This window comes from Podarcis liolepis (genome assembly GCF_965112155.1).
Source record: "Podarcis liolepis genome assembly, chromosome: 6".
Taxonomy (NCBI): Eukaryota; Metazoa; Chordata; class Lepidosauria; order Squamata; family Lacertidae; genus Podarcis; species Podarcis liolepis.
The window spans coordinates 51830228-51850713 of record NC_139559.1 but is presented as its reverse complement, the minus strand read 5'-3'; the positions used below and the strand labels follow the sequence as shown (position 1 = coordinate 51850713).

Genomic DNA, 20486 nt, shown 5'->3' with positions numbered 1-20486 from the left:
ACACAGCTGCCTATGGAATGCTCATTCCTACCTCTGTACAGTTTCTAGCTACCTCCAGAAGCCACTTGCCCAGAGCAGACCAGCAAATGTCATGCAGCCCATCAGACATGTTTTCCACAAGGACTCCTTCTAGCTTCTCCCATCACAAATGGTTGGACAAACTGGCCTCTCTCTAATGGGACACACAGACACGGAAACTCACCTAGCTCATCCCAAAGCTGTCGGCATTTGTCCGTCATGCCAGTTCCCTGCTGTCTCCAGAGAGCAAGCCGTGGATCTGCCATGAACTGTTCAGTTATTAGTGTAAGCATCCTGGCGCCATTGGAATCTCTCATGCGCAGCATTTCACGGACCTAAGGCAGCGGAGGAAAAGAGGTGTTATTTCAGTTACATGCAGAATGCATTTAGAGATGGGAACTATATTTTGCATGCCTGTGGAACTACATACTTCTATGGGCCAACATGCTACCTTAAATAGTTGTGAAGACACATCACTAAGAAGCAAGCCTCATCTAACCTGAGTCTATTCAGGTCTTGGCCCAGTATACCTGAAGGAGCATCTCCACCCCCATCGTTCTGCCTGGACACTGAGGTCCAGTGCCAAGGGCCTTCTAGCGGTCCCCTCACTGTGAGAAGCAAAGCTACAGGGAACCAGGCAGAGAGCCTTCTTGGTAGTGGCGCCCGCCCTGTGGAACGCCCTCCCATCAGATGTCAAAGAGATAAACAACTACCTGACATTTAGAAGACATCTGAAGGCAGCCCTGTTTAGGGAAGTTTTTAATGTGTGACATTTTATTGCATTTTAATCTTTGTTGGAAACCACTCAGAGTGACTGGGGAAACCCAGCCAGATGGGCGGGGTACAAACAATATATTATTATTATTATTATTATTATTATTATTATTATTATTATTATTATTAGTTCAATCCAAACTAGGAAATCTCTCCCTTGAGAATCAAGAGAGAGGCACAATCTGACTTCAACAGACGAAATCTACCATTTATCGAATCCTAAGATGTTCCTGCTTTGAAACTGGCCCATTTCTTTTGCCTCACCCTCATTCCCCACTTAGCTACCTGCAAGAGGAAAGTAGACGGAGCAGTTTCGGCTCCATGGTCTCATTTCTAAGGGTGGCTTTGCTTCATTCTCTACAATGCAATGGTTAAACAGGAAGTATGAGAAGTAGTGTGGAAGACCTGCACAGTGGGAGAGTTTGGATAATCATATCTTGGCTTAATAAGCCAAGAAATGGATGAGGCATTCCCTCCAAAGCATGAGTAAACAAACCAGGAAGTTTCCCATTCAATATAGTTTCCCATTTCATCTAAACAGGAAAACTACAGTCAACACCTTTAGAACAAGTCAAGATATTAAGCCGACTTCACTGGGAAAGAAAATCCCTAAGAGTTGAATGAACAAATCTAAGTTCAGTTTCAAGTATTGTTGCTGATTCAGCAATATGGTGCAATACAGGAAAAAGAATGGGCTCTAGTTGAAGGAAGGAGATTCAAATGGATAAAACCTGGCAAAGGCACCATGCTAGATGGAGAAGAGGAACCTCTGGAAATGGAGGGCTTTCCTTGCCACCACAGCACTGGGCTGGCAGCAGCTCCTCATACCCCAGTGTTTCAATGGGAGGGGAAACTGCTCTCTCTGCTCTTCAGAGTTCGCTCTCTGAAAACTGATCTTTGAAGAGCACATATAGTGTTTTTCTCTTCATAGCACCTCAGGGACTGCAATGGAGAGGACCACTCCCAACTTCTCTGCTGATTGGCAGAAGTGCAGGGATGGGCTATGTCTGCCAGACCCATACACCAATAGATAATTCCAGGACTACATCATCATCTATCTAAAAACGTACCAAAAAATGGACTGTTTTCTTTCTACCACCAACTAAGGGCTCTGTCAACCCAGTTTTTTAGAACAGCAGAAAATGTATGTGTATGTAATGTATGTGTGCTACACATTCATCAACTCAAAATGACCTGAATATCACACATCAGGCATGTCCAACTCCCAAGAGACTGTGATCTACTCCCAGTATAAAAAAAACTGGCAGTGATCTACCCACTGTCACTGGAGGGAGGAGGAGCATGCATGGTGTGGGTAGATTGCCCAGAGTTATTGAGCTTTTCCCCCGTAACTTTTTGTACACGATATGGATCCCACGATCTACCAGGATCAGCCGGGGATCTACCAGTAGATCGCAATCTATTGGTTGGACATCCCTGTCATACATGATATAATGCACTTGTGATATCAGTGTTTGGCGATGGCAGGGATATCTAAGCCAGGGATAAATTTGGTATGTCATGGTGTGATGAAGCTATCAACAGCCTTAGTTCCCTTATTACTTAGTGGCTACATTTATTTATTTCATAGGATTAAAATAAGTTGATTTATGTTCCTCTGGGTGGACCTTTCTAGTGACAAACTAGCAACGGGCACTATGCTTCCTATAGTATGCAATCTAAACCATGCCAATGCCTGTAAAAGGAGTAAAATAAGTGATCTGAAAAGCACCAGAAGTTGATTTCTGGAGCTCCAAAGGACAACAGCTGCAAAGTGAAGGAACACTATAAGATGTCAAGCCACATGGATGCAGAGCTTTTAGGGGAGGGAAGAAGCCACGCCTCACCTTAGCAAACATGGAATTGAGTTGCTTTCCAGAGCCATAATACCCTCCTTGGGAGAGGAACAGCTTCACCTGCTCTCGAACCTGTTCCTCATCCAAATGCCAGCAATTCTCGTCATCGATGCTTGCCCCTGCAGTGGGGTCTGGCGCACCTGTGGCAAGAGAAGCCCAGCTATTAAAAGAAACCATGTCCAGAGGAATCAGTCCATCCTGCCATGTAAATTTGTTATGAGGATACTGTACCTTCTATTGCATTCAAAACAGGAAATGAGAACCATTCTCTTAGGCAAACCAGTACTGCAATATTTCTGCAGTTAATTTTTGTTTTCACTAAAGAACAAGCATCACTGCAGTGTAAGGGCATTGAAGCCAAATAGGAAGCAGACACACCAGCTTATAATAAGTGACCAATAATGAAGGAATGATAAGACCAAACAATACTAGAGGATAAAATTTCAGTTCCTTGCTGTCGTTATAGGTATGACACTTACAGTGCTATTAATCATTTGTTCTTAAACCCAGGAGCTCATGAAATGAGCTAGGATAACTGTCAGTGCTAGACCCTTCTGAGCTCCCAAGAGCTTTAAAACATACTACTTTAGGCTGAAGACACACATCTGCCATGTAGTGATCCCCTAGACTCAGCGAACAGTCTGGATGACATACACTCCATATTTGTCCATCTTCTGGTGCTGATCCGTGCCCAGCTTTTCTTGTGTACATATCAGCAGAGAGAAACCATGTTTCTAAAACAGTGCAATTCTCTGTTCCAGGCAATGAACACATACTGTACAAGCAACCATCAGCTGCTGGGTCCAGGGAATCTAGTGAGCTTGAAGGAAGGTTAGGAGATGTCCATGCAGAGGACATGCAATATCCAAGGAATAATTTAATCCTAGCTAATGGACTGGGCCTTCAACTTCCAGGAAGGCTCAATTGGGAGCTATGTGAAGCAGTTTCAGGATCACAAAGACAGACAGAAATGCACTGTAAGGGCAATGATTGCAGGGCCACATTATTCAATCACTTTTGGAATACCTTTTCCCCGGAATGAACAAAATTACTACCTTTGGTACACATATGGCTATGGCTAATGGTGGCTTAACAGACAGACATCACCAGGATGGCCGACAGTTTAAGGCATAATAGACCAATATCCAGGCTGACTAGAGTGCAAGTCAACCCCAAGTGATGTAAATAGACACAGATGCCTTTCTACCACTTTAGGCAACAGCAAGCTTCTAAAGTACCTTTGCGACAACCAACCATCAAATGAAAAAATGCAATTCAGTAGGGTGGGGCTTAATCTTCTTTTCCCTAAAGTGGTGTTAAAAAACAAGCTGCTTCCTGAATATCTATATGGCAAGAATGTTCATGGCTCAGCTACTTGCTGTTAGATGGCAAATTCTATTCCCCCCTTCATCCAGCAGCAGGAAAGAACAGAAGGAAACAACAAGACAAATTTCTGGTTTGCCAGGCAAAGCCTCCTACTTCTGGAAAGTCTGAGGCCCCACACATGCATGTGACCAGTGTGTGTGTGTGTGTGCGTGCGCGCACATGCCTGCCTGCTTGTATAGTTCTGAGTGCATTCAGGGAGGAATCACTGAGACTACCGGACCCTGGAATTGTACTTAATGGGTGACTTGTCTCGCACTGACTTTGGAGAATCGTCTTGCTTTAGCTACTGTTTAAGAGGTTTCACATCTTGGAGCATCTGGAGACAGGTAAGATTTTGTTTTGCAGGTAACTCTCCTCCTATGTAATGCTCACTCCAAGGAACAGGAGCCAGACTCTTTAATGGCTCATCTGGAGTGTTTTATTAAGAAAGAATAATCATGCCCTAAAGAACAGGCTTCTGTTTTTCTTTCTCAGAGCCTCATGTCTTTCCATTTTAAGTTTATCAGTATAGTTCTGCTAAGTTCCTCCCCATCCTCACACATTCAGTGTCTTTTACTCTTCATGCTTATATTCAGGAATGCTGCAAGGCATGCAATTGGTTTGCAAGAGCAGCTGGTAGCCCAGTTGATGTGCCTTGCACAATTAAATGCAGAGGATGCCACAAGACTAAAAGGAAATTCTTGTAGAGTCAGAAGAAGTTGAGCTTAAAACTGAGAGATGCAGTTTACCAGCTTTCCTTCCTCTCTTTGAAGCTACGGGGGGGGGGGGTAGCTTGCACTTGGAGAGGACAAAGCAATATTTATGAAGCACTCTGTTGTAGAGCACTCCCGTGAAATTAGAAAGCATTCTGCATTGTCGTGTTGCAGTCAATTTGCACAAGCCAGGAAAAAAATAGATTCTATTTTCAAACCTTTGAAATGCTTCAAAGGCAGCTTTGTGAAGAGCTGAACAATGCTTCTACTTTGTAGAAATTATCAGCATCTCTGCATCTGGATGCTTGACATTAGATAACAAAAAAAAACCCAAGTTCCCTACACCAGACTGTCTCTGTGCACAGAAAAAGCTGGGTGAAAAATCGTGACAATGAAAATTCATGGTGCCTGGAGCATGCTCTGTTGAACTTTAACCCACTTGCCTCATGCTTATTACTACACTTCAGTGAGTAAAGGGGTCATTGCTGGAACAGCAAGGCATGGGCAGCAGAAGGAAAGGAAATGGCTACTACACTTCCAGTTCAGTCTAGTGAGTCTAGTCCACTAGAATTGTGCTTGGTCTTGTCAGTAAAGGTTTACCCCCATTCAGAGATCACAGGTTAAGAAATCTGCCCTGATCCTAGTCCAGGTGATGGGTGGGAGACTAACAATGTCCTGCAGGAGCTCCACTCTTACTCTGCCACACCCTTTTATGGACCAAGGAGCAGCCTCGGTGGTGCAACAAAGCCACTTTCCTGACACAGGTGTTACTGGCACCTACCGGGGCAGAGCAGTGGTGAGGTTGGAGCTGTGCAGGAGCACAGGCAGAGCCAATCTAGTGCTTCCGTTGGTTCGGCTGCACATTCCCAACTTCCCCGCTGCCCTTCCCCATCCCAGTAAGCAGCCCTGTCCTGCCACTCCTGCATGGGTTCAGTGGCAGCTGGTATTTTCAAGCCCTAGAGGAGCCAAGATGTTGCTCAGGGAACCAAGGCAATGAAGAACCAGGATGCAGCTTAAACTACTGAATATAGATTTAGTTTCATTTTCACTTTTATATTTTGAGTCCGATATTAATTAAACTGCAATTAAGGCAGGGGGTGAATCTAATTACCAATCAGTGAATTTGCTTATCAGAGATTCATAAAATAATGCTTTAATAGGAGGCTCCGTCACACATGACACAGATGAAAATAATGTGCTATAAATTACACTGGAAAAACGGATACACATTTCAGACTAAACAACAGAATTTGCAACATGCTCAAATATTAATAAGATGTACTATCATATTCCTTTTGCCAATATTAACATGCTGTTAAGCCAACCAGTGGCACACGGTAACATGTGGAAGACAATGGGCAATTGTCTCATCTTAAACTGATTGAGGATTGAACAAAGAGAAGGCCTTGAGACCGCTTAAACTGTCACTCATACAGCAGCAACATTGCTACCTTCAAAATCTGGTCTCAGATCAGCTTTACAGACATTCTCCTGGGGGCTGTTTACACAATGATTTTTTTTCAGAGATAACAACCCCTAAAGCTTCAGCCTCAGCCTTGCGCACAGAACTCACAAGGTTGAAGTGACTTAAAAGTGAGGTGCCTGGAATAATGTGAATACCAATAATCACCTTGGTATGTTCTATCACTTTTTTTGCAGCAATCTGCCACATAAACATTGCCATGGTCAGTACCTGCACAGCATGAGAATCGTAAAGAGAAGATGCACAGAAAACCTGATATACTCAGTCTGGCAACCTGCATGGATCTCCAAAGCAGTAATAGAGGAACTAAAACTGAGTTTATCCATTCAATATATATAAAAATCTTATTAAGAGATTCTATCCTACTGTGTAAACAAGCTCTAGGATAAAGACAAGCATTTCCCTTTCTGTCCCATATGAAAAGATGCTCCAAACTCACTGCAGAGCCTTTACAACTAGACATGTCAGGCAAGCTTCACCTCAAACAGGTGGCATTTATACTAGATGCTGGTGTATTGGGGCAGATATAGACCTTAGTAACATTTGATTAAGGATTACTGTAAGGTAAAAGTAATCACTGAAAGTAGAACTTTGCTAAATCAGGCACTGCATTTAAGAAAATCCAGTTCTGGCAAGTGGCTAGCCAAATCACAGACTTGAGATGAATATTTAAACACTGATTAGCTTGACTAACGATGGCCACAGAACTCTTAAGTCAGTACCTCAAGTGCTTCTGCTGGGGAGCTCCTGAGAAATCCATACGACTTCCTTGTGAGCTCACGCTTTCTACCTAATATGGCCCTTACCTGACCCTCTTCCTCCTTAATGGCAGCTCTCCAATGGATGCACATGGTAAGGGATGGTTTAAACCTAAAGCCACGTGACAGGAATTGAGCAGAGAAAGCAGGGGAAGCATGGCTGGAGACATTTAAAAGATTCAAAGAGCAACACCAAACATTTCGCCTCTTCCTACGCGTATCACCTCTGCTTTTCCTGCCCTGGAGCAGCCGTTCTCACATAAAGCCCCTTCCTCTCTCCTCATAGGGGAGAACCCCCTGAACATAGTTTTCACACTGTCCCACCACATGACATAAGGGAAGGTGGTGGAGGTTCACCTAGGGTGTTAGTTTGAGTGGTGGTGGTGGGGTAGTGTACCATAAAGGGGAGGGGCGATAATGATGAATGGCATCCTTCAGACAGAGCTCTTGCAGCAGGTGATGCCTACAGGGAAACGAGAAACACATTGGTGAGAGCAGGAAGGTATACCATAGAATGAATCCATCAATGATTGGGAGGATGAAGCAAGTACAGTATGCGGCAAACAAAATCCATTGCTGATAACAGCAGGCCCATAGCTCAACCACAGGATGCACCTTATACCTTCAGAGCCATTTTCAGCCTCCAACAATGTCAGATACAGAATATAGGGAAACGGATGTGTTACAAGTTCACGGAATGGAAAAGAATAAAATGGAATAGTGTAAATAAATCAGTTCATTTCCAAACTAGAATAAGCCTAAGTAACAAAGGCTACATCTCCAACTCACTTTTTGTCCCTCTTACATCTGAACTGATGTGGCACCAACACTGCAAACAACAGGACCAAACATGCATCCCTGAAGACCTTGTTCAACATCACAAGTGAAGGTACACAGGGTCAGCTGGAGTCAAGGATCAGAATCCAGGGAAATCTACATGCCTGGGAATCTGAACTGACCAAGGAAAGTGCACATATAACTTAAAACATTTACAAATAAGAAATCTGTACATGGTCAGAGTGCAGAGGGAAACTGGCAGGCAGCTGTATGAGGTTTAATTCCTGCCAGCAGAATTGCTCCCATTGGGTATTTGACAGCAAGCATCCTTAACCCAAGGATCCTTTTGTTCAATGTTTGTATATTTTCCATACTTCACATTCCCCAGTGTGCTCTCATGATGGAATTCCAGTTAGCCAGTGTATCCATGTTTACATTGCTGATTAAGCTAATAAGACATACTGGACTTGGCAAGAGATGCTCCTGAAGTTTGAACCATTAACCATACAAGTCAGCTCAGGGGACAGGTGATACATCTCAAGTTCTCTGGGCCATGTCTGAATGATGGTATGCAAAGGAGAAGTCCATTGATTTAGGATTTGTTTCTTCCTAATCAATGCCAAGGCATGAGGGATCTTTAATCCTACCCTGGGAAGCATGTTTTGTGTGTCATCAACTAGGATCAAGGATACAGGCTCTGCATTTGGCAGTTAGAAAGCAAAACATGTTTCAGAAAAGATGCTGTGAATATGAGCTGTTTTGTCATCTCAAAATAATTAGTTAGATCTAAACTGAGGGGTTTTTTTTAGTCACTCCTCCTCACTTCAAAATATCTACAAATAGAAACAACATTATTTCCTAGTTTTTGAGTATCACAGTCGAAAAGCCTCTGGCTGCCTTCTGCTAGCACTCAGGCAGCTGACAAATCCCCACACGCTAATATGCTCAGGCACCAGATTTTTAAACCACAGTGGCTATGGATCTGAAAGTTATCAACACCCTTTGAATCCTGGACTGTCTGCCCCACTACACACTGTAAAGATGCATTGATCTAAACACCGAGGAAGGATACTTGAGACCAGGGATTGACATGTTGGTATCCATCTGTCTCGAGGGACAATGGAGTGCACCTCTGGGGGTGAAGTCAAACCACTTTGTTAGCAGCACCAAAGTGACCTTCCCAGGGCACAAGCCTGGGCAGTGTGTCTGGAGATCCTGGGCTCCCCAGACAACTCTTGCCTTGCTAATGTGATCCAAAGGAAAGCAGGTTTGGCACCAGCTTGGCTGCAGGAGTTGCCAGAAGAAGGTTTACAAGATGCCATCCAACCATCTTAGGGACTCCGCTACGAATTTGTGTAGGGTTGTCCCTCAAGTCTACGGGTACAGATTGTTCCTTGGGGTTTACTCCCGAAACCTTTCTCACAAATGAGTATAGCTGCAAGGCAGCAAAGGTTTAGGATCAGAGTTTTCCTTCTCCTAGCTCCTTTCCCTTTCCCTAACTCACCAAGGGTTTGAGACCCATTGGCTACCCTCACCTGGTTTAGGCAGCCAGTTGTAGCTGTTCCTGGGGTGTGGCTGCTGCCGCATGCTGACAGCTTCTAGGAGCTGAGTGCACGGTGGGAACCGAAGGTGGAGAAATTACTCCAGAAGGAGCATGACGTGTCCCCCCACCAGAGGTACTACCCCTCCCATAACACCCCATACAACCCTATAGTAGGAATTGACACCTATTATAGATACAGGCGCGGGACGCGGGTGGCGCTGTGGGTAAAAGCCTCAGCGCCTAGGGCTTGCCGATCGAAAGGTCGGCGGTTCGAATCCCCGCGGCGGGGTGCGCTCCCGCTGCTCGGTCCCAGCGCCTGCCAACCTAGCAGTTCGAAAGCACCCCCGGGTGCAAGTAGATAAATAGGTACCGCTTACCAGCGGGAAGGTAAACGGCGTTCCGTGTGCTGCGCTGGCTCGCCAGATGCAGCTTTGTCACGCTGGCCACGTGACCCGGAAGTGTCTCCGGACAGCGCTGGCCCCCGGCCTATAGATGTGAGATGGGCGCACAAACCCCAGAGTCTGTCAAGACTGGCCCGTTCGGGCAGGGGTACCTTTACCTTTACCTTTTATAGATACAGGGGTTAAGTTTTTTCTTTTTCACATACTCCTGAGCGGATAGGTATACGTGCTATCACCTTCAAGAGCAAAGCCCTGTTCAGTATATAGTCCAAAAGTATCACAACACTAGAAGTACAGCTAACCAAGAAGATGTTGTTGTTGCCTAGCAATCAGTCAGAATGGCATGATCCTTTCTAAGGTAACTTGTGCTCTGGTTGCCTGTGCGGTTCTAAGGGAGTTTTCCACTGTGTAGTTGCTGTATATGTTCCTAGTATGGACTTGGCCTGAATTGTTCAGAAACACAAAATCCCTGTTTATTTCTCCTCATACTATGTTTTTGTTCAGTTCATTGCATACAGTGTTATCAATTTGTTTTCTTTCTGGACTAAGACTGCACTACAGTAAGCTCACAACTTACACAAGGGGTTACATTCTGGGGATCACACCTAAAGCCTAAATTGCGTATAGTCAAAACATGTTGTGGAGGGAGCTGGACAAACTACTAGGCCTTGGATGTGACCCAGTGGGGCTCTTCCTATGTTCTTAATGGGACAGGACTATATGCATTAAGCAACACATTGTCATCCAGATTACAGCGTGCCACAAGCAGAGAATGGAAAGGTGCACCGTGTCTGACACATCGAGGAAAATGCGAAAACCTGAAGACTTTCAGAAATACCAGCCAACCACACAAACAGAAAACAAATATTTCCTTATTGCAAAGCACAGCAGTGAGTTCCTAAGCATGAAAGGGAAAACTACTTGCCTATGCACATCCCAGAAACCCCACATCTTCAAGAATAAAAGTTTCCTTATCCTTTTTAGTACTTGCCCTAACAAGCAATTGGGTATTTTATTTTATTTTTAAAAGCAGCCATTGCACACTTCTTCCCACCTTCAGCAAGCTAGCACTGATGTATCAGAATTATATGTATGTTATTCTCAAATATCTAGGCCCATTATATAACTACTGATTCATCTGTCTCTCCCCCCCCCCACACATAACTTTTCATCTTCAAAGTATTTGATGGACATTAATTCACCCCCACATCTTAATTCCTCCATCTCATCACACAAGCAGAGCTATAGTGAGAATGAATGTTTAACTGGCAAGCTGTGGAAATGTATTATGTAAGTGACTTAAACAGACCAGACAGAAAGCAATGAGAGGCGAGGAGATCCAGGCCTCCATGATCTGCTCAGGCCGTGATTTCAGTGTCAACTCTCAATCAATATTTGCTTCAATACCCATTTCCAAGTGGGGAGTACAAAGGACACTGCAAACTACCAGTTTGGCTCTAATCACCAGTTCTTCCCTCATGAGTAAGGGAAAAATCACTGACAGCATTTTGTACCGGAACATTAACAAGCATTGTATTTAACATCTCAGCTACACTTGCTTACCACTGAGCAAGAGTTATCTGTTGGTTGGGTTACATGCTGCTATGGGAATTTATCAAAGGCAATTTTCAACAGGCAGACTTACCATGCACTTGATTGATTTCAGAGTTGGAGGACAAGATTTCATCAGCCAATTTCTGGGCTGTTGGGAGCACTTCAGTGTGGTGGGCTGTGATCAAATACTGAACAAACTTTTGGAGCTGGTCTCTGTTCATTTGGAAAAGAGTCTCTGAGATAGGAAGACGGAGTTTGACCTGATCAGGCTTGCGAATTCTGTACAGTGAGAGTGCCACTACATGTGCACAGTAAAAAATGTCCTTGTTCCCGCAACCACACGTCACAGAAGTTATTTTGCACCGGTCAAAGCTGATGGCTACCTTGTAGGTCATTTCTGCTTCTGTTGCAGTGGCAGGTTCTGTTACTGTGCCACTCAGGTGGAATCCTGGAAGGAGAATAAGAGAAGGATGTTTAGCTTTGCAAAGGAGTGTTATCATAATAGCCCGCTAGCCTGCTCAGATTGCATAAATGCTAACAACAATCTGCCACAGCAACAAATTACATTTCTTTCACTCCAAAATGAGCATATATTTGAGACTCACTATTCTGCATGAAGATGTTTCAGCTGAACAGAAAAGTTCTGCACTCTTTGACCAGCTCAGAATAATCCCAAACTGAACTAATAGCAGTACCCAACCATATGTGAAAGATTGAATTTGCTTTTGAAATACCGTAGCTGGGCTGGCATAAAACTAATTCCAGATTGTCTTAAAACTCTTAAGCCACAACCAAACTTGGAGGAGCTGTTTTCTTATTAGTTCCGGGAGTAGCTAAAGGGCAAGGATGAATCCTGCAAAGCATCTCTCACACTCCATTGCTTCATGTTATTTATACTGCCCAAATGAGGAGGGGTTGGCTGCAACCTGAAGTTTCCTTCTTCATCTGATGGAAGAGTGATTTTAATATCATGCTGAATCTTGCTCATTTTCTCTGCCAGAAAACATGATGTAGTATATCTTGGCAAATGCAAGCTTTTCAAAATCAGCTGAACACCAGATACTCATGCAAGATACAACACATGATACCAAATCTGGTTTGAAAGGACATTAATTGCTTTTGAGTAAAATTTCAACATGTGTCTATTAAACATCAATCCGTATTTATTCGCTTTAAGGAATAAAAAATGAGCAATGCTTCACTAAAAAGTAGGATGCAAAACCTAGAGCAGAATTCTGCACAATATTGGCAATAGACAATATTGTACAACTGTTTAGTAGCCTACATTCATTCCCATGATACAAAAATGCTGAATTCAATTGCCCCAACCTCCAAACATATCTCAAATGGATTAGAAAATGGGAAAGAGCACTCTTCTTTTGAGTCAGCTAGGAAAATTCCATGAAACTACCAAAGAGTAGAAACAAGTCTCACCAATTCTATATAGTTCGAAATAAATGAATAAAAACATTAATTCTTTATTTTGCCATGATGCAACAGCAGGTAGGAAAGGGAAGAAATGAATTTTAACAAATACAAAAGTAATATCACACTGCATTAAAATATTTACATCTTTCAAGTCTCCCATTTCAAGACCTCAATCAATAGGAACAACATCTAGAAAATGTTTCACTTCCTTCATTTATTCTACTTGAAAGCACAACCCAATTTCTGGGTGTACTCTAAGACCCTAAAAGTGGGTCACATTAGGCTTTTAACACAGGGTAACAGTGATTGTGATCTACATCATAAGGAAATTGGATTCAGTACCATGTGACAATCTTTAACTTCTTCCTTTTCAATAACTAGCTTTATTTGTCAAGGCAAGCAAGAGCAAGAACAATATTCACTGAGCTCTTAAAAGTCTTCAGTTGTTACTTTATCTGCAGGAAATCAGTAAGGAAGAGCCATCGTACTTCACTCCTGGCTGGATTGCCACCATTCAGAGGCTGGATTACCAGCTGTTAGGGAAGCTTTGCTAGTAGATTTCCTACATCAACAGGAGGTTGGGATAGATTATCTTTGATATCCCCTTCTAACTGAGATGGTCAGTAGAAAATCCACAAAACGGGGTAATATCTTCCAAACAACAACATCAACAACAAAGCCCCAATGAAAGCCAGAGTGTGGTAAGCCATGAAGCTCACTGGGCAACCTTAGGTCAGTCACTGCCTCTCAGCCTAACCTACCTCACAGGGTTGTTGTGGGGTTTAAATGAGGAGGTGGAGAACCATATATACCACCTTGAACTTCTTGAAGAAAAAGTATGATATAAATGCAATAAGTAATAAATAATTGAAAACAGTTTCTAAAATGTGCACCTGCACAAAACCGCAGTTCTCATCGCGTATCTTTGGCTAATGATTAAAATAGTAAGCTAAAATATCAGCTGCTTTTCCTAAAATCAAAATAGGACTGGTCAAATGGTTTTATAGGAAATACATGTGTCCAGATTCTTAATAGACAGCTTCAACCACAGTATCATTTCCCCCCTCACTGATGCTCTTTTATTGCTTATACCGCTGGAAAGTTTCTAGGAATGTATTTCAAACACAAACTCGCACTAGAGGAAACTGAAAGATAGCAAAAGAAGAGAAAAATGATTAAACCACGTTAACTGCATGAATCCCTTGTGTGTTTGCCAACCCTTATAAGGTTTCTGAAACAAATTCTACCAGAGGTTTTTAATCAACAGCATCAAAACCATCTATATGCTGCTATTCTCTTTCAAGCAGTGCCAAAACCCACATCCAGATCTGATTAAGTATTGAGAGGTTTCTTTCACTTTAAGAACTGGATTTTAAAAATTGGCCTTGTAAACGACCATAAAGGGCTGTATTACTTGGATTGATCTAAAGGCCAGAAATATGCCCCCAAACATTGACCATTCAAAACTTGTCTGATAAACATATCCACTCTCCTCATATAATTAGTTTAAAATAAATCTGAGGCAACTCTCAGGCTGTGTACAATTATTTATATGGAACAGCGGGAGCTACTTCCTCCTGTACCACCACACACTGACACGGTGTGCCGAGGGCAATTATGGCTCTATATAAATTGCTTCCAAGAATATGAAAAGCTATAATCCACAGCCCCCAACCTTCCTCTTTCTCTCTCTCTCTTGATTATTATTATGCTGTGTGATTTCATCAAAAGCAAGCAGGAACAAAGAGCAAAAGTGTGCAAAAGTATTTGGGTATCCCAATTGTTTTGCTACGTGTTTTGAGCGCTGAGCATAAGGATTGTCTGTCAAGAAGGAACCCTGTTTGCTCAATGAAGAACCTTCCCCACATCTATGCAAACGGACTTATTCTCCAGCCTGCCTCTCTCTCTTACCGTAAAACGGTATTCTGCACTCACAACTGCACCAGAAATAAATGCAGTGAAAGGAAACTGCTGTGAAAGGAAAGCTGAGGATGCACATTTCAAACTTAGAACCACAGCGCTTCTGAATCACCCTATCTGTGCAAGGATACAAGTGTCTCATTTACCCATTACTCTCTCCCACTCTGAACCAACAGGGCCCCAATGAACATTCACTACATTCGCCTGCACTGAAAGCAAGAAATAGTAAGTGATATAAACCTCCTATGCAAATGCTCTGTAAACATCTATTTGTGTGTGTTTTATTTATTTATTTATTTATTTATTTATTTATTTATTTATTTATTTGTGCATGCATGCATGCATTGGACCACAATTGCTGCCTCCCCACAGCTAGCAGGTAAGTGGCCATTGTAATTCTACTCTGGATCTCCTAACAATTCTCAGCATCCTTAACAAACTAGTTTCCATGATTCTTTGTTTAATATGATGTAATACTGCTTTAAAATGGCAGATGGTGCCTTAGACTAATGGGAACATTTAATTTCTGCTTTGCCTGAATTAATCAGTTCACAATCACATTAATATTACTTCAACTTAGCAAACCCTCTATTTCACCCATATACAGAATTCTTCACCACAGTGAGAACGATTACTGCTCTGTTAGGATTATGGTCTATGAGTACTATAAGGCCTGTTACATGCTGGAAAATATAATTCTGTACACTGCATGATAAACACTATGGCTTAGTTCTGATGATCCCCCATGGTTTAGGATGCAATTCCTATGAACACTTACCTGAAAGCATAGCTGAACTCAGCCAGATTTATTTTTCAGGAGATCAGAATAGGACTCTGCTGTTGAGAATTTATTACAGCTTTGTGTGCTTCTCTCTTCCTCTACTGTCATGTGCTTCCATTTCCAGGTTGTTGAAACCATAGTTTGCCACAACGTCGGAATCAGGCAACTATGGTTAGCACTAGCTTCCAGTTCACAGTTTAGATATTAATGCTAACCATTGTTTGCTTGGTTTTGTATGTCATTGCAAACTATAGTGTCAGCAATCCAGAAATGGGAGATAGAATAAACATGCAAGGGGAAGCAAATGTGTAAGAGAAAGTGTACAAACCTGCTGCACATTTCCAGCCCCCCCCCCAATCCCCTGTGGTCATCTGTATTTGCCCAAATGTGACTTTCTGATCTGCATACTCAATCTCTGAAGAATTAGTAAGGTAGACCCAGAAGCCAACTGAACAGCACAATTTTTATCATTTGCTTTCAGGTATCAAGAAACAACCCTAGAGTCATGTTACATTTAGCCAAAATTTCTATCCTGGTCCAATTTTGATGACAGCTGAAAACAGTCTAAGGGAAAGAGGACACAGCTCACATCCTACATATTTGTATCAAATAAGCCATAAATATATCTGGAGTCTGCCAAGTTTATCTAGTGTTTAGTTTTTAAATCAAGTGTCAGTTTAATTTCTAGCTGTCATGACAGCACATCTATTAAAGATTAACTAGGGGAAAAACATATGCAAAATATTTATCAAAAGCTTAGCCAGAGATTAAACACTGTTCTGGAAAAAAAACAAGCTTGAGTAGTCGTTTTATTTGGAGTCTTTACATCAGCACTTGGAATGTCTTTGGCTGGCTGGCCAGCCACACTAAGCTTGCCCTTGAAAGCTAACAGTAAGCACTAGTAAACCCCAGTACAAAACTGGGAAGCAAACTCTTACTGTACAGGACAGCATCTCATAAGAAGAGTCAGGCTGCTACCCTGGAAGTGGGAATCTCATGGCACGGTGAGACAAGTCTATTGGAAGAGAAATAGCACACACTCATTCACTACAGAGAGATACAGAAAATTACTGAAGCAATGAGAACTAGGTGTGATGTACAGTGGTACCTTCAGGTTACAGACGCTTCAGATTACAGACTCCGCTAACCCAGAAATAGTACCTCGGGTTAAGAAATTTGCTTCAGGATGAGAACAGAAATCGCATGGCAGCGGCGCAGTGACAGCAGGAGGCCCCATTAGCTAAAGTGGTACCTCGGGTTAAGAACAGTTTCAAGTTAAGAACGGACCCCCAGAACGAATTAAATTCTTAACCTGAGGTACCACTGTAGTGGATAACATTTTGAACTTCAACCTGGGTTCAATTCAACAAAACTCTTTCCTTTATTTATTTAAGTGGAGGAAACTAGTATTTGAACTTTTTTTGGTGGAGAAGGAATACCTTCACATTGCTTGGACTGCATTCCAAGTTCTCCCACACTCCTTCCCCCATAATGTTTTAAATTTAGATTTTAAGCCCCTTAGGGCATCGTCAGTCTCTTATTTGTGTTACTGTATGCTTTGTGATAGTGCTATATAAATAACAAACAACTTTTCAGCTTTGGGAAAGCAAGTAGTTCTGTGCTAACTCTCTGCTTCAGCATGCTGCACCTTCATTGTTTTTGATGCACCACTCATATAGCATAGAGCAGGGCAGGAAGTGCTCAGTGGTTGCTTAGCAACTGATTGACATCTTTCACAAGCAGTGCAGGACCTTTTCCTTGAGACAGCTTTTAGTGGCAAACAGTAACCCAATATAGAAGCAGTGTTCTAATATATACTAGGCTTCATTCATTTCATTAAAAATGGTTATTTTCACACATGTTTATGAGTTTACCTGTACTGAACCTTTAGAAGGAAGCAGGCTATAGTCCAAATAAATAACACACAAATACACAACCTGCTGAACAACAAATAATTTCTTGGCACATTTACTTTATTTTCTATTCTATTCTATAGTCCTATTCTTGGCTGCCAGTATTGTAATGACTTTATACAAAGCTTGGTATGGGCAGTGTCCAGTGCTGGTTGCCATCTCTCAAAAAGATTACTGCAGAACTGGAAGGGATGCCCAAAATGGAATCCAAAATCATCAGAAGGGTGGAGCAATTCCCCTCTGAGGAAAGGTATCAGTGTTTAGGTCATTTTTCATTTTAAAAAGGACAGAATAAAGAGCACATAGTTAAACTATGGAATTTGCTACCACAGTAGGTGGGGATGGCCACCAACTTAGAGGACTTTAAATCAACTCAAGGAAAACATAAGATGAATCAGCTCAAAGGTCTATCCAGCCCAGTTCTGACAGCGGCCAACTAGATGGCCTGTGGGAAGCTGAAAAGCAGGGAGAGAAACCTTATCCTACTGTTAATGACTGCTGTTCAGAGGCATGCTGCCTCCAATCCTGGAGGTGGTTTACAGCCATCATTTCTAGTGGCCACTGACAGTTTTCTCCTCCATAGATTTGTCTAACCTCCTTTTATGTAACCTAAACTGCTGGTGCATGAGTCGTAATTCAGCTTTACCAGAATGTGATTCAGGTCATACCTAGGAAATAAAAAGGCCAAGCAATTACACTGATTCTCCTTCATTCCTGTTTCATTTTTTGTAGTAATCCTATCTCAAACACAGGAACCAAGTTTCGTCCCTGGAAATAACACTCTGGGCTCAAAGTGGAACAGTTGACTTAGTTCTGCAGTGTACTAGTTGAACTGGGTGCTCATATGAGAAGTGGTTTAACATAGAAACCTGGATGGAATAATTTGATCTAAGAAGCCTTGTTTACAATCAACAATATGCACTCTGAACACTATATCACTGGCTTTTCTGACAGAGACTTTTTAATCTATAATAATTTTCCAAAGCATGTGCCTACACAGCAAACAAGATCCTCATCCTTTCATTCACACATAAGTATATTTTAATATTTTCCCTAAATAATTCATTAATCTCCACAACTGGTGAACTAGAATAGCTGAAGCAGCCACCCTGAGAACCCTGTGCCTTTTGCAATTATTACCTAAGATTTCCCCCCTGTTGTAGATTACAGTTGCTCCAGAATTTGAACATTTTCACATGATTTCTGCAAAACCTTCAAGCAGCTACTCCAATGATATGACTTGGGAGCTGACCATAGCTGGGAATTGCTCCCTAAGTCCTTATGCAATTTTCCACTGTCACAAAATATTTCATTATCCACCAAATCTAGTTCTTATAGAGTAATTCCAAAATCTATGATCAGGGCACATTTCTGTAACCACATCTATTTAACACAGCTTTCACATATCATTTTCTTATTTGAGAAGTGAGGAAGTGTGGTGGCCAAGAGTTCCCTCATTCAAAGCCCACCTCAGTCACAAACTCATTACCTAGTCCTAGTCTCATGCAAGCCACTGTTCTTTCAGCCATCTTTGATGGGGGGATAGTACTGGCTTATTTAACAGGGTTCTCATAAAAATCCCTGAAATAATGCATGTAAATAACTTTGAACACTTGAAATAATTCTGTATGAGCATTAAACTTTGGGAACTTTGGTGAAGAAGCAAGGGTATAAACTTCAAAAAGTGTGGTGGTCATAGAAACTGCTTGCTGCTCACAGGATTAGTGTTTTTCTGTAACAAGGGAGAAGTGCTGAATACATTTTGTTCCCAGGAGACATTGCTAATACAGTACATCTTTGCACCCTGCCAGCAAGGTGCAGCTGCTCAGTAGCCAGTCAGCTTTCTGCTTCTCTCCATCACTCTTCGCTAGCACAATATCTTACTAAGCATGTTCAGCCTTCAGTTCTGAAACACCCACATCTAATCAGACTACCCCAATTTCAACTGTGTTGTCTGCTGCATAGCAGCCTGCTGTCTGATTATAGAGTTGCCTGAGACCAAGGATATGCAATGGTGATGAATGGCTAAGATCACATGGCTCTTCCTGAACCAGCTTGTCTTTTCATAAACATTCCCCTCACCTTAAACACATCACCCTTTCAAAGGCCAAAGCGAAGGCCAATCATGGGGCACCATAAACTAGTTGGAGAATGGCTTGCCTGTGGTGGAGACGTTTTCCCTCATGGTGAAAAACATACCCAATGTCTTATCCCTTAGGCAAGCAAATATGTTGAAAAGGAGCAAACAGATAAGGCAGGGACTGACAGAGCTGGGCAGATGGGCACAAGTTCCCAGTACAAGTCACAAAACAGGATTACCCAGGCCAAAATCGTGCTATGATTTCAGAATCCCTCATTGGAAGAGTAGAGGAAAACGATACCACATTCTATCTCTTCAGAACGCACCCACAGGTGGACCCCGCAGCTCAAGGAAAGTAGCTTGGGAAACAAACCATTTGTTGTTTTCCTAAGAAGAAGTCTTATCCAGCACCAACTAACAGTTGTCACACTGTCAGTTACATATGCCACACCAATCGTCACATTTCCAAAGCTAAGAAATTTTTAATTGCTAGTTGTGAACTCAGGACTGTCAATATAGGGTGTAGTATGTACACACGCAAACAAACCTGCATTCAAAGCTATCTGTTTGCTGGCGCAGTAGGGAATGGAGGTAAGCAAACACTTTCTAGCAAATAGATCAATTGCTCCAGCCAGCTGAAACTGACAATTGCTCTATCCCTGACCTTGCATTTGGAAAGAAGATGGGCTCATGAACTCATTTCCACATGACAATGCTCCAGCAAAGTGATTTGCTTGCCTGTGAGAATAGTGGAGAGTTCTTCTCAGTCCTGTCTTCTCAGGCTCAATTGAAAGCAGCTCAGTGATGGCCTTTTGTGCTATAAGTGCAAGAAAGACTCCACTGAAGATGTGTGCAATTAAACCCACTTTGCTTGCTGCTCTTTTGATTCACAGAGACTCCCTGGGCAGGTGTTGCCACACACAATGGAGAAAGAAAACCTAATCTTTCCAGCAAAATGTACCACCCTTTGTCGTCCCCCTACCTCATACCCCACCAAAACAAAAAAAAAGCCCCACAGATGGGAAAGTAAACATATTTTATTGTAATTTCTCTTTTGTATACACACACACATACACAGAGTGATTACTGTGATCGCTATTTTAAAAAAAGAATATGGCTGCT

The 20486-nt window shown here is 42.3% G+C and overlaps 1 protein-coding gene across 4 annotated transcripts in view; it reads right to left on the bottom strand.

The window, feature by feature from the left end:
- Positions 1-20486, bottom strand: part of ZSWIM5 (zinc finger SWIM-type containing 5) — a 120871-nt gene that overhangs the window by 22770 nt on the left and 77615 nt on the right. For 3 of the 4 annotated variants that reach the window (XM_083509529.1, XM_083509531.1, XM_083509530.1), the window contains exons 2-4: positions 11334-11690; positions 2640-2788; positions 203-353 (exon numbers count right to left, since the gene is read on the bottom strand). In XM_083509529.1, the coding sequence (XP_083365655.1) occupies positions 203-353; positions 2640-2788; positions 11334-11690 (657 nt within the window). Of the gene's footprint in view, positions 1-202; positions 354-2639; positions 2789-11333; positions 11691-15368; positions 15394-20486 lie in introns of those variants that run through there. The other variant, XM_083509532.1, reaches the window with a different exon arrangement.